The sequence below is a fragment of the Ceratotherium simum genome, chromosome Y (genome assembly GCF_057802395.1).
Source record: "Ceratotherium simum simum isolate JZ-2026a chromosome Y, ASM5780239v1, whole genome shotgun sequence".
Taxonomy (NCBI): Eukaryota; Metazoa; Chordata; class Mammalia; order Perissodactyla; family Rhinocerotidae; genus Ceratotherium; species Ceratotherium simum.
In genome coordinates, this window is record NC_141941.1 from 7632692 (window position 1) to 7646925 (window position 14234).

General features: G+C 31.8%; 1 protein-coding gene across 1 annotated transcript in view; it reads right to left on the reverse strand.

Moving 5' to 3' along the window:
* Window positions 1-14234, reverse strand: part of LOC147911633 (lysine-specific demethylase 6A-like) — a 201132-nt gene that overhangs the window by 89801 nt on the left and 97097 nt on the right. The window contains 2 exon segments of the mRNA XM_087427822.1: window positions 6458-6492; window positions 9073-9127. Coding sequence (XP_087283948.1) covers window positions 6458-6492; window positions 9073-9127 — 90 coding nt within the window.

The following is a 14234-nucleotide window of genomic DNA, read 5'->3' on the forward strand; positions in this document are numbered from 1 at the left end:
TGCAAATTATTTATATACTTCATATATACACCTATGAAAGAGGTACCTTGTAAAAAGTGAAACTACCTAACTACTAGGAAAACATGTCAAAGAGCCAAAACCTTGATTTGGTTAGTGTTGTGAATTGGTATTTCATTCCATTATGATTAACTGGAATATTTCTATAAAGAAAAACTTCTCTTAAAAGCTATTTAGTTACTCTGATGTGCAGTTTATAGAAGAAAAACTGAGTATGTGTTCACTGCATTGGCTCCCAATTTTTATTAGTTTTCTGAATAATAGGTTTATTCACCTTTAGATGAGCAATATTTATCATGAATTCGTGAAATGCAACATATTTCATGGACTTCAAAATATTTGCAATTATTATTTCTACTAATGTTTAATTTACCCTATTTTTGGCCAACAGAGTACTTCTGAGTTCACAGCATGACTCTAATAGCTTCATTTGTAAAGCTCCTGGATATACAGGAGCCTGGGTATTTCTGAATGAAAATAATACTTAAAAACCACAATAATATTATTTTGTGAATAATATATAATACATACACTGCGGACAGTGATAACAAAATGGAGTAACATATGTTGAGGCTTCTAAAATGGAGCCAGGAGGCCTTAAAGAAATGGGCTTATGTAGGCACACCATATCTCTACCCAGATGGAATTTAACTTTGTGTGTGTGTGTAAGGAAGATTGGCCTTGAGCTAACATCTGCTGCCAATCTTCCTCTTTTTGCTGAGGAAGATTGGCCCTGAGCTAACATCCTTGTCCATCTTACTCTATTTTGTATGTGGGATGTCACCACAGCATGGCTTGATGAGCTATGTGTAGATCCACGCCCAGGATCGCATATGACTTAAGCTTTGACTGCAGAGGCATCCACTTCAAAAGTGTGATCTACTTCAAAGGTGACTATCTCGAATCAACACACCACCAGCACATGATCAGACAAAGAACCAGGCCAAGTCCCCTACCCCCTCTCCACTCCTTTGCTTTAGAGATGTTGGTTGATTTAGATAACTGACCATTTGGCATGCTTGTTTTTCTCTTACCAAGTTTTAAATTTCTGCTCTTATGTTTTAAATTTACCGATAAAGAGTGAACTCTCAAAACCTTAGGGCACCACCCACCATCCCAATATACACAGAACCCCAGGCCCACTCTCTTTCCCTTTTTCTACCTGGCACCTCACTGTGTGCCTTGTGCTTTCCAGGACCCATGAATAATAAACTTCTGCTCTTTCAAAGTTTCCTGAGAGTTGCCGCTGAGTGCATCCTGCAATCATTGTAAGAAGCACCATAGAGCCAGAACAGTGGTTACTGACAGGCTGAGTTTGGCACACAACAACAAAGTAAAAGTTGAGAGAGCTACACTGTATTCATGTCCATTTAACCATGCTATTTGCACCTTCCAGTGGATAAGCATTTATTAAAAATTCTTATGATTTACCCTTTTGATTCTGTTTAATATGAGCACACACACACCCAAATAAATTATAGCATACTATACACTCTCCTTGATCTTTATTTAATATATATCACAGGGATCTTTCCAAAGAATATACAGAAATAAATATTCCTCATTCCTGTAACATGTGAATGGATTGCACTGGACAGTACAAAATACAATGTATTTTATTCAACTTCTTCCCAAGTGATAAACATCTGAGTTATTTCGGTCTTTTCCAGCAAAGCACTTGATCTCATTGATCTGTTTTTTATTTTCTGCATGATATTCATCACATTGCATGATTATTATCTCTTTCCCCATAAGAAAATAAGTCTCTATTTGTCCAGATGGCCTAGAACTAGTTATAAACATCACGGGTGATAAATCAGATAAATGAATGAATATATAGTAAAGACCACAAAATAAGAATTAAACGATGGAAGAGAGCAACATTTATCTTATTTGAAAATCCTAACATTTCACAAAGTCCAACTACAAATTGAACGAAATGTCCTCCAACTTACTCATGGATGGCTAATTTACCAACAAGGAGAGAATGAAAGACAACAAAGGTGCGCACGACAAAGCACTATGTTTCCTTAATGACACTGGGGGGTCACAATATGTGGACTCCAGATATGTCATGGAAATAGGTCGAGCAAAATACATGCCAAGTATACAGATAAATCTCAAAATGACTTCAACCTTCAGAAAGGGGGAAGCAGAATCATACCAGGCCTTATAAAACATAAGACTAATTTTAAATCACGCTATTCCTTCACTGGATTATGGTGATCCATCCCAGTCTAAGAATTTAACAGGAGGAGAAAAGGAAAATTGAGGCAAGCACAGAAGCTGAATGATCTCTGGTATGTTCTCATACATAGTGTCTGGCTTGCAGCAAAGAATTCAAAGCAAACTGAGAAAAATTAAGTGAAAACCAAGGAGAGAAAAAAGTAAATAGTAAAAACAAGGCAACCGGAGATTCAGATATTGGAGTTAGCAAACACTGACTTCCAAATAACTATGATTAATACGTTCAAGAAAATAAATGGTGATAATTTCAACACAAAATTGGCAACTACGTAAAACTCCATCAGAAATTTTAGGAAAAAAATGGAATAATTGAAATTAAGAACTCAAAAGTGGTCTAACTTGCAGAGTAGGTACAGAAAGAGAGAAAATTAGTGATCTGGAAAATACATTCAAAGAAAATATAGATAAAAGGAGAGAACTAGAAATAGAAAATACAAAGAAAAACAGAAAAGATACAGTGAAAAATGCAACACACACGTACTTAGACAGCCAAACAATGAGAGAAAGACAATTGCAGAAAACCAGTTTCTGAAGAAATAATCTCTCTGCATAACATGAAAGGATAACAGAGTATAGATTCAAGAAATATGACAAACCACAAACAGGAAATCATAAAGAAGTAGGATCATGGTAGCAAAACTTCAGGAAACCAAACACAAAGAGAAATTCTTAAGCAATCAGCAAAAAACAACCCAACAAAACCAGCATGAAGGTGCACTTAACTTTCCAAGATTAACATTAACTTCATGCGGTTTCCCAAAAGGAAATAAAAATCTGATGACAATGGAACACAAATTTCAAACTGTGGAAATCAAATAGAATTCCATACCCACTGAAACTTTCATCAAAAGAAAAAGGAAAGAAGGTTTGTAATTCAGAGTGGGATAGGCAGACTGTGACATGCAAAATCATATTTAATACTACTAATATACCTCTTTAGGAAATGTTACGACGGGCAAGAATTTTAAAATAAAAAAATTAAAAAGGATATAGAAAACTTGAACAAAACTATAGCTTATCCAAGAACAACGTAACATACCATCTTTTTAATAAAAACATGGATCACTAACCAAGACTCATGATGTGGCCCCACAAGCAATCTAAAAAATCCAGTAGATTCAAATAATAAAAAGAGTAAACAGCATATTTAAGATGGAAATCAATAACTAAACAATCAGAAAATTTTTATATTGTTGTATATTAATCAGGACCTTACATAAACCATAGATTAAAGAAACAACAAATTGCAGCTGAAATTAAAAAATATTTTGAAATAAATAACACACACATGAGATACTAAACTTGTAAAATGCATCAAAACATGTTTAGAGAACCATTACTTTAATTCACATTGTTATTTAAAACTAGAAGTCAACCACATTAGTATGCCAAAAATTTGTCAAAACAAGTATAACCATGATTCCAAAATCTCCAAGGGAGCTTACAAAACAGTAAAAACTAAAAATCAATCTCTGTCATGAACACAGATGCAGGAACCTTACACAAAATATTAACAAATTAAAATGTGCAATATATAAACAATAATACTCTGTATCAACGAAGTTAGGATTACTTCAGGACCGCAAGGCTGGATTACCATTTGAAAGATCAATGTTCGATTCCAGACAAGATGTAGCAAACAGACTTTTCTTTCTCTCTCACTAAATCCAGCTAAAATCACTCAACATTACATATAAAATAAACATAAAATTCTTCAAAAGATGGAAAAAAGAAAGTTAATCAGTTATGATATTTAGACCCAAGGAACAATATACAGCAGTAAGTTCTATGAATTCTGTTTGTTGGTTTTGGTTTCGTTTTGTTCACTTTCTTTTGTTTTGCCTCAAATATACCTTACTGAGTTCTGGAGAAGTCACAAGTTGGAAACACCAACAGGTACAAACAAAAAGAGCCTCAAGAAAAGATTGATCTTTCTAGCCTAAAGACCAGGAAAGCAGCAACCAAAGACAGAAAACTTTTAGACAGTAAATTCCCTAACTCCAGAAAAGACCACATGGTGTTACTCCCACCTTCATCACTAGTCTACAAGTGAAATAAGATGCCATACCATTGTATATACATATTGTGCCAATGTCAATTCCCAGTTTCAATATTATACTATGTAAACACCTGAAGAAATGTGTCCGAAGGTACACTGTGTGTATGTCATATTGGGAACTTCATAATAAGTTTTTGAAATAATTTATAATTGTTTGAAAATAAGGAGTTTGAAAAAATCAGTATAACTCACGAGAACAACAGAATAAGGTAAAATCTTATGTCATCCAAAAAGCTTTATAAACTATCTCAATAGCCATTAATAAGTAAAAAATAATAATTCTAGAAAATTTCAGAAAATATAATTATCAGGTGACAAGAAGATGACACTGTAAGGAGAAAATCAAGTATTTATAATAAGAACTTTCATTTACACGTGAAAATTAGAAAAATCAAAAAGTTGTGCATATATACCCATAGAAAACTATTTTTTGTTTCAAATTATTTTAACAGACCATAAACAACTAGAAGTAGAATTTTTTTAACAGGAGAATTTTCTTTAACAAGAAAAAGATATCCACTGAGATTAAGAATTCTTGTACATACCATAAGAAAGTATACTATCCACATTTCCCTTTCTAAGAATATATTCAGTTCAGACTTCATGTCCCATTCTATTTTAATGGCATCAAGTATATCATTTAATAACAAACATATTTTAATTTTTAAAGATTCAAATGGGAAAATTCTGTAACTTCATTGATTAAGATTCAAAAGTATAAAATTCATACTTTTCCTTCTTTGAAAATTGCAATAAAATTAAATAGTTTTAATATCCTACAGTGCACAAATGGTCATAATAGATTAAATGTACTTAAAATCACTTTCCCTACATCAATTAGTTAAAAAAAATAACTAAAAAAAAAAACCTTTATGTATGATAATCATATAAGAAGGTTGACAATACTCAACATGCATCCTATAAAATAAAATAAAAAATCCCCAGATTACCAGGATATCCTACCTGGAAAGCATTTCAACACTGATTCAGTAAATATAAGAACCTAGGGTATGTGGAGGCAAGGGGCTGGGGAAGGAGGAGAATGAGATACAGAAAACTGATACTAATTTTTTTAAAGCTCCTCATGATACCTACTCCATAAAGTGTGTTTGGGAACCAGTTACTTAAATGATCTTAAACTATCCTATTACATCCATTTATAATATGAATAATGGAAGATGCTAGCATCTTCCCTCTTGGGGGAATAATTTTGCATAATATCTACCCTCACCCCATTATTTTATACTTGGACTAAAAACAAAAGAACAGACTTCACAGATTTTTACTATATAAGGTGGAGTTTTTTTTTCCCTAAAAAGCAGCTACTAAATATATATTATATCTCACAATTGAAATACCATCACAAATTTTCAACTACTCATTATGGATAAATTGTACGTATTTTTTTCAGTCTCCTATCAATTCCCTGATTTTCTACCACAGACTATAAATTTATATGTTACTATAGTTTTTAATCTGATAACCAAACAAAATTTGCGATACACAAAATAAAATATTCTAAAATTAAACTGAATTAGTTTTAAAAACCTACCTTGAAATAATGGTAATAATATCAAAGGGTGACTATACTGTGTGTTACAAACAATGTTTAAAAGAATATTTTAATATCAGAGAAAAAAAGAAATCTATTCGAAGACAATGCCTTATTACAACTATTCATAAATATTTTGAAAAGAAAACTAGATATTAATATCAAGATGGCAGAAAATTTCCTAATTACAGTCATTTCACAGCTTGCAGATGACTCAAGTTTAAGGAAAATATACTAAATGACAGTTCCTAGTATATAGTAAACAGAATGGTTTGGAAATTTATTAAACCACAGTGACTTGAAGGTAGTTACAAAAACTAAATGCATATTGAATATAAACTTCAAATTCCTTCACTTCTCTTGTACAATCTTGTCAGTAAGCAAAATTTCAAGACATTTAATACATGTAAAATATTATACATATGCAAGAGTATGTACCCAGAACTCAATTAAATTGACTGATATTTATTTCATTTACAAAATGAAATTGTCTTCTATCATTTATTTCACTTAAAGCATGGATGAGGATTTTGTTGTTAGTTCTTGTTCTTGTTTTAAGTACAGTAAGTTAAATCACTTACCTGGGTTTCATACAAGTGGGCAATATGAAATTGAACTACAAAGGATCATGGAAAAGGATTAATTACAATACAGCTTTAAGGTAACGTTTAAGGTAATAAATAAAAAATAGAGATATAAAACATAAAGAAATGCTAAAACTATAGACTATAAATTTGATTCAGGAGTGCAACTTTTGTTTTTAATAAAATACACAAATCTATTAAAATGAGCATGATTATAAATCATTATTAAATAAAAATTTAATCCACATTTAATTCCAGAAAACATTAATATACATTAAAAATGTTAAAAATAAACAGTAAATAAGTATACAAAGTTCAAATCAGCAATATTAAGTAAATATAACCTTTTAAATGTATATATTTTGACGTCATATTCAAAAACTTTCACCTTAAAAATAGAGTAAAACTACTATTTAATAAAAACATGTTTTTTTAGAAGTACACAAGTTTTCCCTTTATAGTAAACCTCATATAAACAACATCTCCTAAAAAGTCATAGATCAAGACCACATTAGTAAAAATACAGAGGAGCTCACTTCCTTCTGGTTCTTCAGAATTAGGTGACTTTTATTTAAAGAAGAGAAAAAAGACAAATCACCTAAAAAGCACCTAATAAATTAGGTATATCTGAAAAATCAAATAGAAGCAAAACATTTTTGCTTCTTTTTTTGAAGCTCTTCCTGATACCCAGTTCCCAATGACCAGAGCATGAATGATTCAAAGAAGACCATAAGAATCAACAAAACTTAATCACAATAAGTATAACTAAATTCTAGCTATTCGAATTTTATGATTTTTATTCATCTATGTTAAATCTCTTTTCTTGTTTACTTTTAGGTTTTAACTAGGAGAACTTTTCAAATTTAAATGAGAATATTTACGTATAGGGATTTTTTTCAAGAAAAGGTTCACAGCAATCATGAAATTATCATTAGGATATGTATTAGACATCTCCTTTTCTGGCCTTTCCTTCTCCCTCCCTCCCCATCCCTCTTCTCTTATTCTCTCTCAATGAATGACATAAAGATAAAATTCTTTCTAGGAAGCATTAAAGAATTAACCAACTCTTAAGCTCAGCTCTTAAAGAATCTGATTCAGTGATCCTCTAGTGTGAAGGCCTAGAAGGCTGTCCGATTAAAAAGTTGCCCAGCTTTCTATGAACTTCTCTACATCCAGATTACATCCAGATTGAAGAATACTACACTAGATTTCCACAAATTCCTTTCCATAAAAGAGGAAAATTACCCGCATATTTTGTAATTAATTTTAAAATCAAACTGCTTTTTGGTACAAAGTTACTGCTCTACATAAGTGGTTATATATCACAAGTTAACTAATCACATATGAGGCAGAATAAAAATATCTTCTTTAGAGAGGAGAAAAATACTATCACAAGATGATAATAACAAAATAAAACAAGACAACCTCAACTAACAACAAAAAAAATCCCATATATACAAAAAACCTCTTTATTTTATAATAAAATATTATATTTAATTAAAAGATTGTCTTCCCTTTCCCAACATAGCTTTCTTACCATATCAAGTCCAGGTAACAGAAATCTCATTTAACTGCATTATTAGAGGAAACTGGATTATAGATAAAAATGAGGAAAAAGACATGAAAAATCTATATCCCATTTTCCCCATCTTCATACACATGTAATAAAGATAATAAAGAAGAGAAAAACAGCTAACTGGCACCCTAACATCATCTGAACTTCCTCCAGATTCAGTCTCAGGCCCTATGACCTGGCCTCCCAAACCCATCAGATACAGTGTACTCTTTTGTAAGGTGAAAATCTCCTATTTCATTCTTAAATATACTTTGCAAGAGAAGCATAAATATACAACTAGGAAAATGCTCAACATGGCAATTTTCAATTATGTAGACTGAAATTTTGATAATACTGCAAAAAAATTCTTGAAATTTAAACTTTACTCAAACATTATTTTCGGAATACCAGGATAAATATTATCCCAAAGGACATTCTTATGATGAAAGTTTCATATTACCTAGTTCTTTTCAAAAATATTAATTGTATACATCCATCTTAGAAGTCCAAAAACAATACTACTTACTTAATGTAACTGTATATTTATAATTTATTCATAAATAAAAATATACTTTCCTTCAGTTCTTTTTTACTTTACTTTGAAACTTCTCATCTCCCCCATTTCACAAGCATAAGTAAGAGTTTCAAAGAACAGTAATGACCTGTGGACTATGCAAATTCTCAAAGACATTAAAAAGAAGGAAGAGAAGTTTTTGGTTTAAAAAGACAGACATTATAAGATGATAATAACTACCCAGTGATACCTAGCACAAAGTAGGCAATCACTACATGTTAGCGCTCTGTGAGAAACTGGACATTTCTATAGTTATCAAGTAATCATGTTGATTATCTTTAAAACAAAACAACAAAAACCCACCCAAATTAATTGTCTTAAAGTCTCTGAATCAGATTTGTGCTCTACCATTCTTATACTCAATAACCAATAGAAACAAAGATATAGTAGACTTGAAAAGGCATTCATGGTCATGATTTGAAATGTCCTATGGAAATTCTATTCCTCAAGAAGAAAAAAACTATTGTACATAGAAATACTTACTTTCAACACTGGACAAAGTACAGGGATTACAGTCAATCAAAGCTAACTGAAAATGCTGTTAAGAGAAAAGTGAAAATATTAATGCACTAAATTTAAAGTTGCATAATATCAATTTAGGTTTTTAAGGTCTAATATAAAATAATGAAACCATGTTATACAACTAAAACATGGTAAAATTACTATCATTGAAAATCTATTGTGGAAACTGAAGTGTCATCAAGTTACTTCCATGATACAGGTGAGAATAGAGAACATGGGGAGAAACAAACTTATTTAATTATCCTTATTTTTATTAGTAGAAAAGAAAACTTTGAATATTCAGTATTCCAGTAAACAAAAACTTAAGTTATAGAAATGTTTAAACGACATGTGTTTCAATTCATTACACAAAAATCTGTAGGTATGGTATCTTTTAGAACATCAATGGTATCTTTTAGAACATCAATAATTATCTTAAAGTGAGACTTGAACTTTAGAAACCAAAAGATAACTCTGAGAATTATCTTGAAGAATAAAATATATCTGCTTTTACTGATTCTTCAGTATCACTGTATTTCAAGACATTTAAAAATTGTAACCATATATATATGTTATAATGTATATATAAATAACATACATATATTATAGCTCTACATCTAATCCTATCAGCTAAGTCTAAACAATGTAAATATACTTACAACTCTATAGACAGATACATGTGTAAGATACATATGTCAGATATATATCCAATATTTATAAGCTAATAATAGATATATAACACTGATATTACAGATAATTACTGTTAGTTGATACATATTATTAATGTATGATTTATATTATATATCTCTAATCTATATTATAAATATATAACTCATTATCTATCTACAGTGTTATTACTAAAAACACAAATAACATAACAACACTATTATTAAAAACACTGAGTAACATCTGACATCTATTATTTATCAACATAAATGTCAGAGGTATAGAAACTATTTAATAGAAGACAACAGGCACTTGAATTTTTTTGAGTTAAATAAAAAATAAGCCCCTTTCAACCATTCTATAAACTATTCCCACAAATGTACATTTAATTTTCAAAGCCTCCATTAACTTTTCAACAATTAAAATAATCAACTATGCTAACAATAAGTAATGGTCATTAAAAAAGGCAAATTATTAAAAAAATCAACTACAAAAAGGTCATTACTTTCTACAACGCATATATCTAAAATTGTGAGACATATTGATACTGTATGTTTGAAAGGTCAAGTTGTACATGTTGTCCAAACAGTATCTTCTTTGTGAAAAGAAATCTTCTTCGCCAAGTTTTAAGAACTATATTTCTATATAAAAACTATGTTTCTATGTTCTATGTATGTTTCTATGTAGAATCAATGTGAAACCACTGTGGAACCAAGCCTAACTATGCTTCCTCAACTAGCCTCAATTAACAACAGAACTAACATAAATTACCTGAGGTTATAACCAAAGAATGCTCACAAACAGCATCATTGGTAGGAACACTGTAGGTGGTATACACAGGCCTATTAACGCTAGAACATGGTAAGCAGTCAACCTTTTCAACAAATGGTATTTGAACAATCAAACATCTCTACATGGAAAAGGATAAATACGGACCCTTACCTTATACCATATCCAAAAATTAACTCAAAACGGATTAGAGATGCAAACATAAGAAAACTATAAAACTCTTAGAAGAAGACATAAGAGAAAATCTTCATGATACTGATTTGGCAATAATTTCTTGGATATGACAACAAAGGCATAGGCAACAAAAGGAAAAATAAAGTTGGATTCTTGAAAATTTTTAAAAAGTTTTGTGCACCAAAGGAAACTTCAAGAGAGTGAAGAGTGAAAAGAAAGACATCAGACTGCAAGAAAATATTTGTAAATCATAGATCTGACAGGTGATTAATATCCAGAATATGTAAAGAACCCCTACAACTCAACAACAGGAAAACAAAGAACCCAATTCAAAACTGGCCAAAGAATGTGAGTAGACATTTTTCCAAATAAGATAAAGAAATGGTCAATAAGAACATGAAAAGATTCTCAAAATTAGTCATTAGAGAAATGCAAATTAAAACCACAATATAACTTCAATTCATTCCAATTAGGACAGTTTAATTTAAAAAAAAAGAAAGAAAAAGAAGTGTTGGCAAGGATATGGAGATCTGGAACCCTTGTGCATTGCCAGTAAGAATATAAAATGTGTAGGCATTATGAAAAAGTTTATCAATCCTCACAAAGTTAAATATACCATACTATTCAGCAGTTATACTGCATGGTGTCTTTCCAAAAGAATTGTAAAGAAGGGAGTCAAACAGATACTTGTACACCAATGTTCATATTCATAGCAGCATTATTTGAAACCACCAAAAGGTGGAAAAACCCAAATGTCAATCAATAGATGAAGGGATAAACAAAATATGTCATATACATAACAATGGAATACTACCATTAAAAGGAATAGAATTTCCGGGCCAGCCCAGTGGCATGGTGGTTAAGTTTGCACGCTCTGCTTCCGCAGCCCGGGGTTCTCAAGTTTGGAACCGTAACGCGGACCTACACGTTGATCATCAAGCCATGCTAAGGCGTCCCACATACAAAGTGGAGGAGGTCTGGCACAGATGTTAGCTCAGGGACAATCTTCCTCAAGCAAAAAGAAGAACACTGGCCACAGATGTTAGCTCAGTGCCAATCACCTTCACCAAAAAAAAAAAAAAAACCAGAACAGAATTCTGATATATAATAGAACATGGATGAACCCTGAAAATACTATGTTAAGTGAAATAAGCCAGACATAAAAGGACAAATACTGTATAACTCCACTTATATGAAGTACCTAGAACAGTCAAGTTCAGAGAGAGAGAGAACATGGAGTAGACAGTATCTGGGGAAAAAAGAGAATGGGAAGTGATTATTTAATGGATGCAGAATTTTTGTTAGGATGCTGAAAAACTTGAGAAATGGACAGTGGTGATAGCTGTAGAACTCTGTGAATATACTTAAGGTAACCCAACTGGACACTTCAAATGGTATGCTTAATTAACTTTCAAAGAATATTATGTTATGTGTATTTTAGTACAATAAACATAATAAAAGACAATACTTAAAAAAAATTTAGTCTACTCTATATGTAGCACATTTTTAAAAACTTAAGGCTTAAACCATATTTTAAAATGGGTAAATTACAAAATGAATATGGCCCTTAATTAGCAAATACTTTATTCACTCAACAAACATTGACTGAGAGCCAATAACACACAAAATGGTGCAGACACTAAGAATATAATGCTCCAGAAACCAAAAGTTGTGGACTTTACCAATGTGCAATCTGGTTGTGATATTATACTATATTTATGCAAGACATATGCAAAATATAGCTAAGAAGGAAACTGTTTGATGGGTGTATGTGAACTCTCTGTACTATATCTTACAATTGCATGTAAATTTACTATAATCTGAAAATAAAAAGCTAATAATATTAAGACCAAATCTGGGGAAATATCCAATATTTGAACTCAGGAAATATCCAATATTTGAACACTGAGTACTGCTTTTATTTTCTCTTGTTCTGCCAAGCTAAATGTGTATCCTCACTGTGCTACCAGAACAAGACAAAACTATTTTCAAACAAAGTATCATTAAAAGCAAAGCATATTTAATAACTGCTTTCCTCAACACAGAGAGAGCAGCGTAATAGTCACTCTTCATACCATACTACATTCTTAAGTCTAATCTATCTTGAAACCACATATTACAATGTAGTGTGAGAACACAGACCTTTCCTAAATGAGTCACCAAAGGAAATAAACTGATCTTAAAAGAAATAATTTCCAAGATGACAGTATTTCAGAAATATTACAGTAAAACCTCCAAAAAAACCAAACAGATGTGTATAATTTAAATTGCCCAGCCTACAATTAATCTGTCAGTATTCCAGATCCTACAACGAAACCCGCCTGGAGCAGTAAAAATTTTGATAGCAGCAGGAAAATTACTGCTTTACTGTTCCAAACCAAAGACAACATAACATGTCAAACATTTTCAAACAGGACAAATCTTGCCAATGTTGACACCAAAAGCAAAAATAAACAAGTAGGACCCCATGAAACTAAAAAGTTTCTGCAAAGCCAAGGAAACCCTGAACAAACTGAAAAGGCAATGTACCAAATGGGAGAAAATATTTGGAAATCATATATCTGACAAGAGGTTAATACCCAAAATACATAAAGAACTTATACTACTCAACAGCAAAAAGTAAACAATCTGTTTAAAAAATGGGCAAAGGATCTGGAGAGATAATTTTCCAAAGACTTAACAGGTGGCCAACAGGTAAATGAAAAGGTGCTCAACATCATGGTTTGTCAGGGAAATGCAAGTCAGAACCACAATGAGATACTACCTTAGACTTGTTAGAATGGCTATTATCAAAAGGACAAAAAATAGTAAGTGTTGTCAAGGATGTGGAGAAAACAGGCCCACACGACCCCCTTTTGGGTCCACCGCTGCGTACTGTTGGTGGGACTGTAAACTGCTATAGCCACTATGGAAAACAGCATCGAGTTTCCTCAAAAAATTAAAAACAGAACTCGCATATGATTCAGCAATTCCACTTCCAGGTATTTATTCAAAAAAAATAAAAATACTATTTCGAAGATGTATGCACCCTCATGTCATAGCAGCATTATTTATGATAGCCAAGATATGAAGGCAATCTAAGTGCCCATCAATGAATAAACGGATAGAAAATTTGCTATGTATATGAATATGTATACACACACACAAGGGAATATAATTCAGCCATAAAAAAGAAGGAAATCTTGCCATTTGCAACAATAGAGAAGAACCAAAGGGCATTATGCTAAGTGAAATAATCAGGCAAGGAGACATATCCCCTATGATCTCACTTATACGTGGAATCTAAAAATAAAAATAGGGCCGGCCCCGTGGCTTAGCGGTTAAGTGTGCGCGCTCCGCTGCTGGTGGCCCGGGTTCGGATCCCGGGTGCGCACCGACGCACCATTTCTCTGGCCACGCTGAGGCCGTGTCCCACATACAGCAACTAGAAGGATGTACAACTATGACATACAACTCTCTACTGGGGCTTTGGGGGAAAAATAAATAAATAAAATAAAAATAAATAAAAATAATTT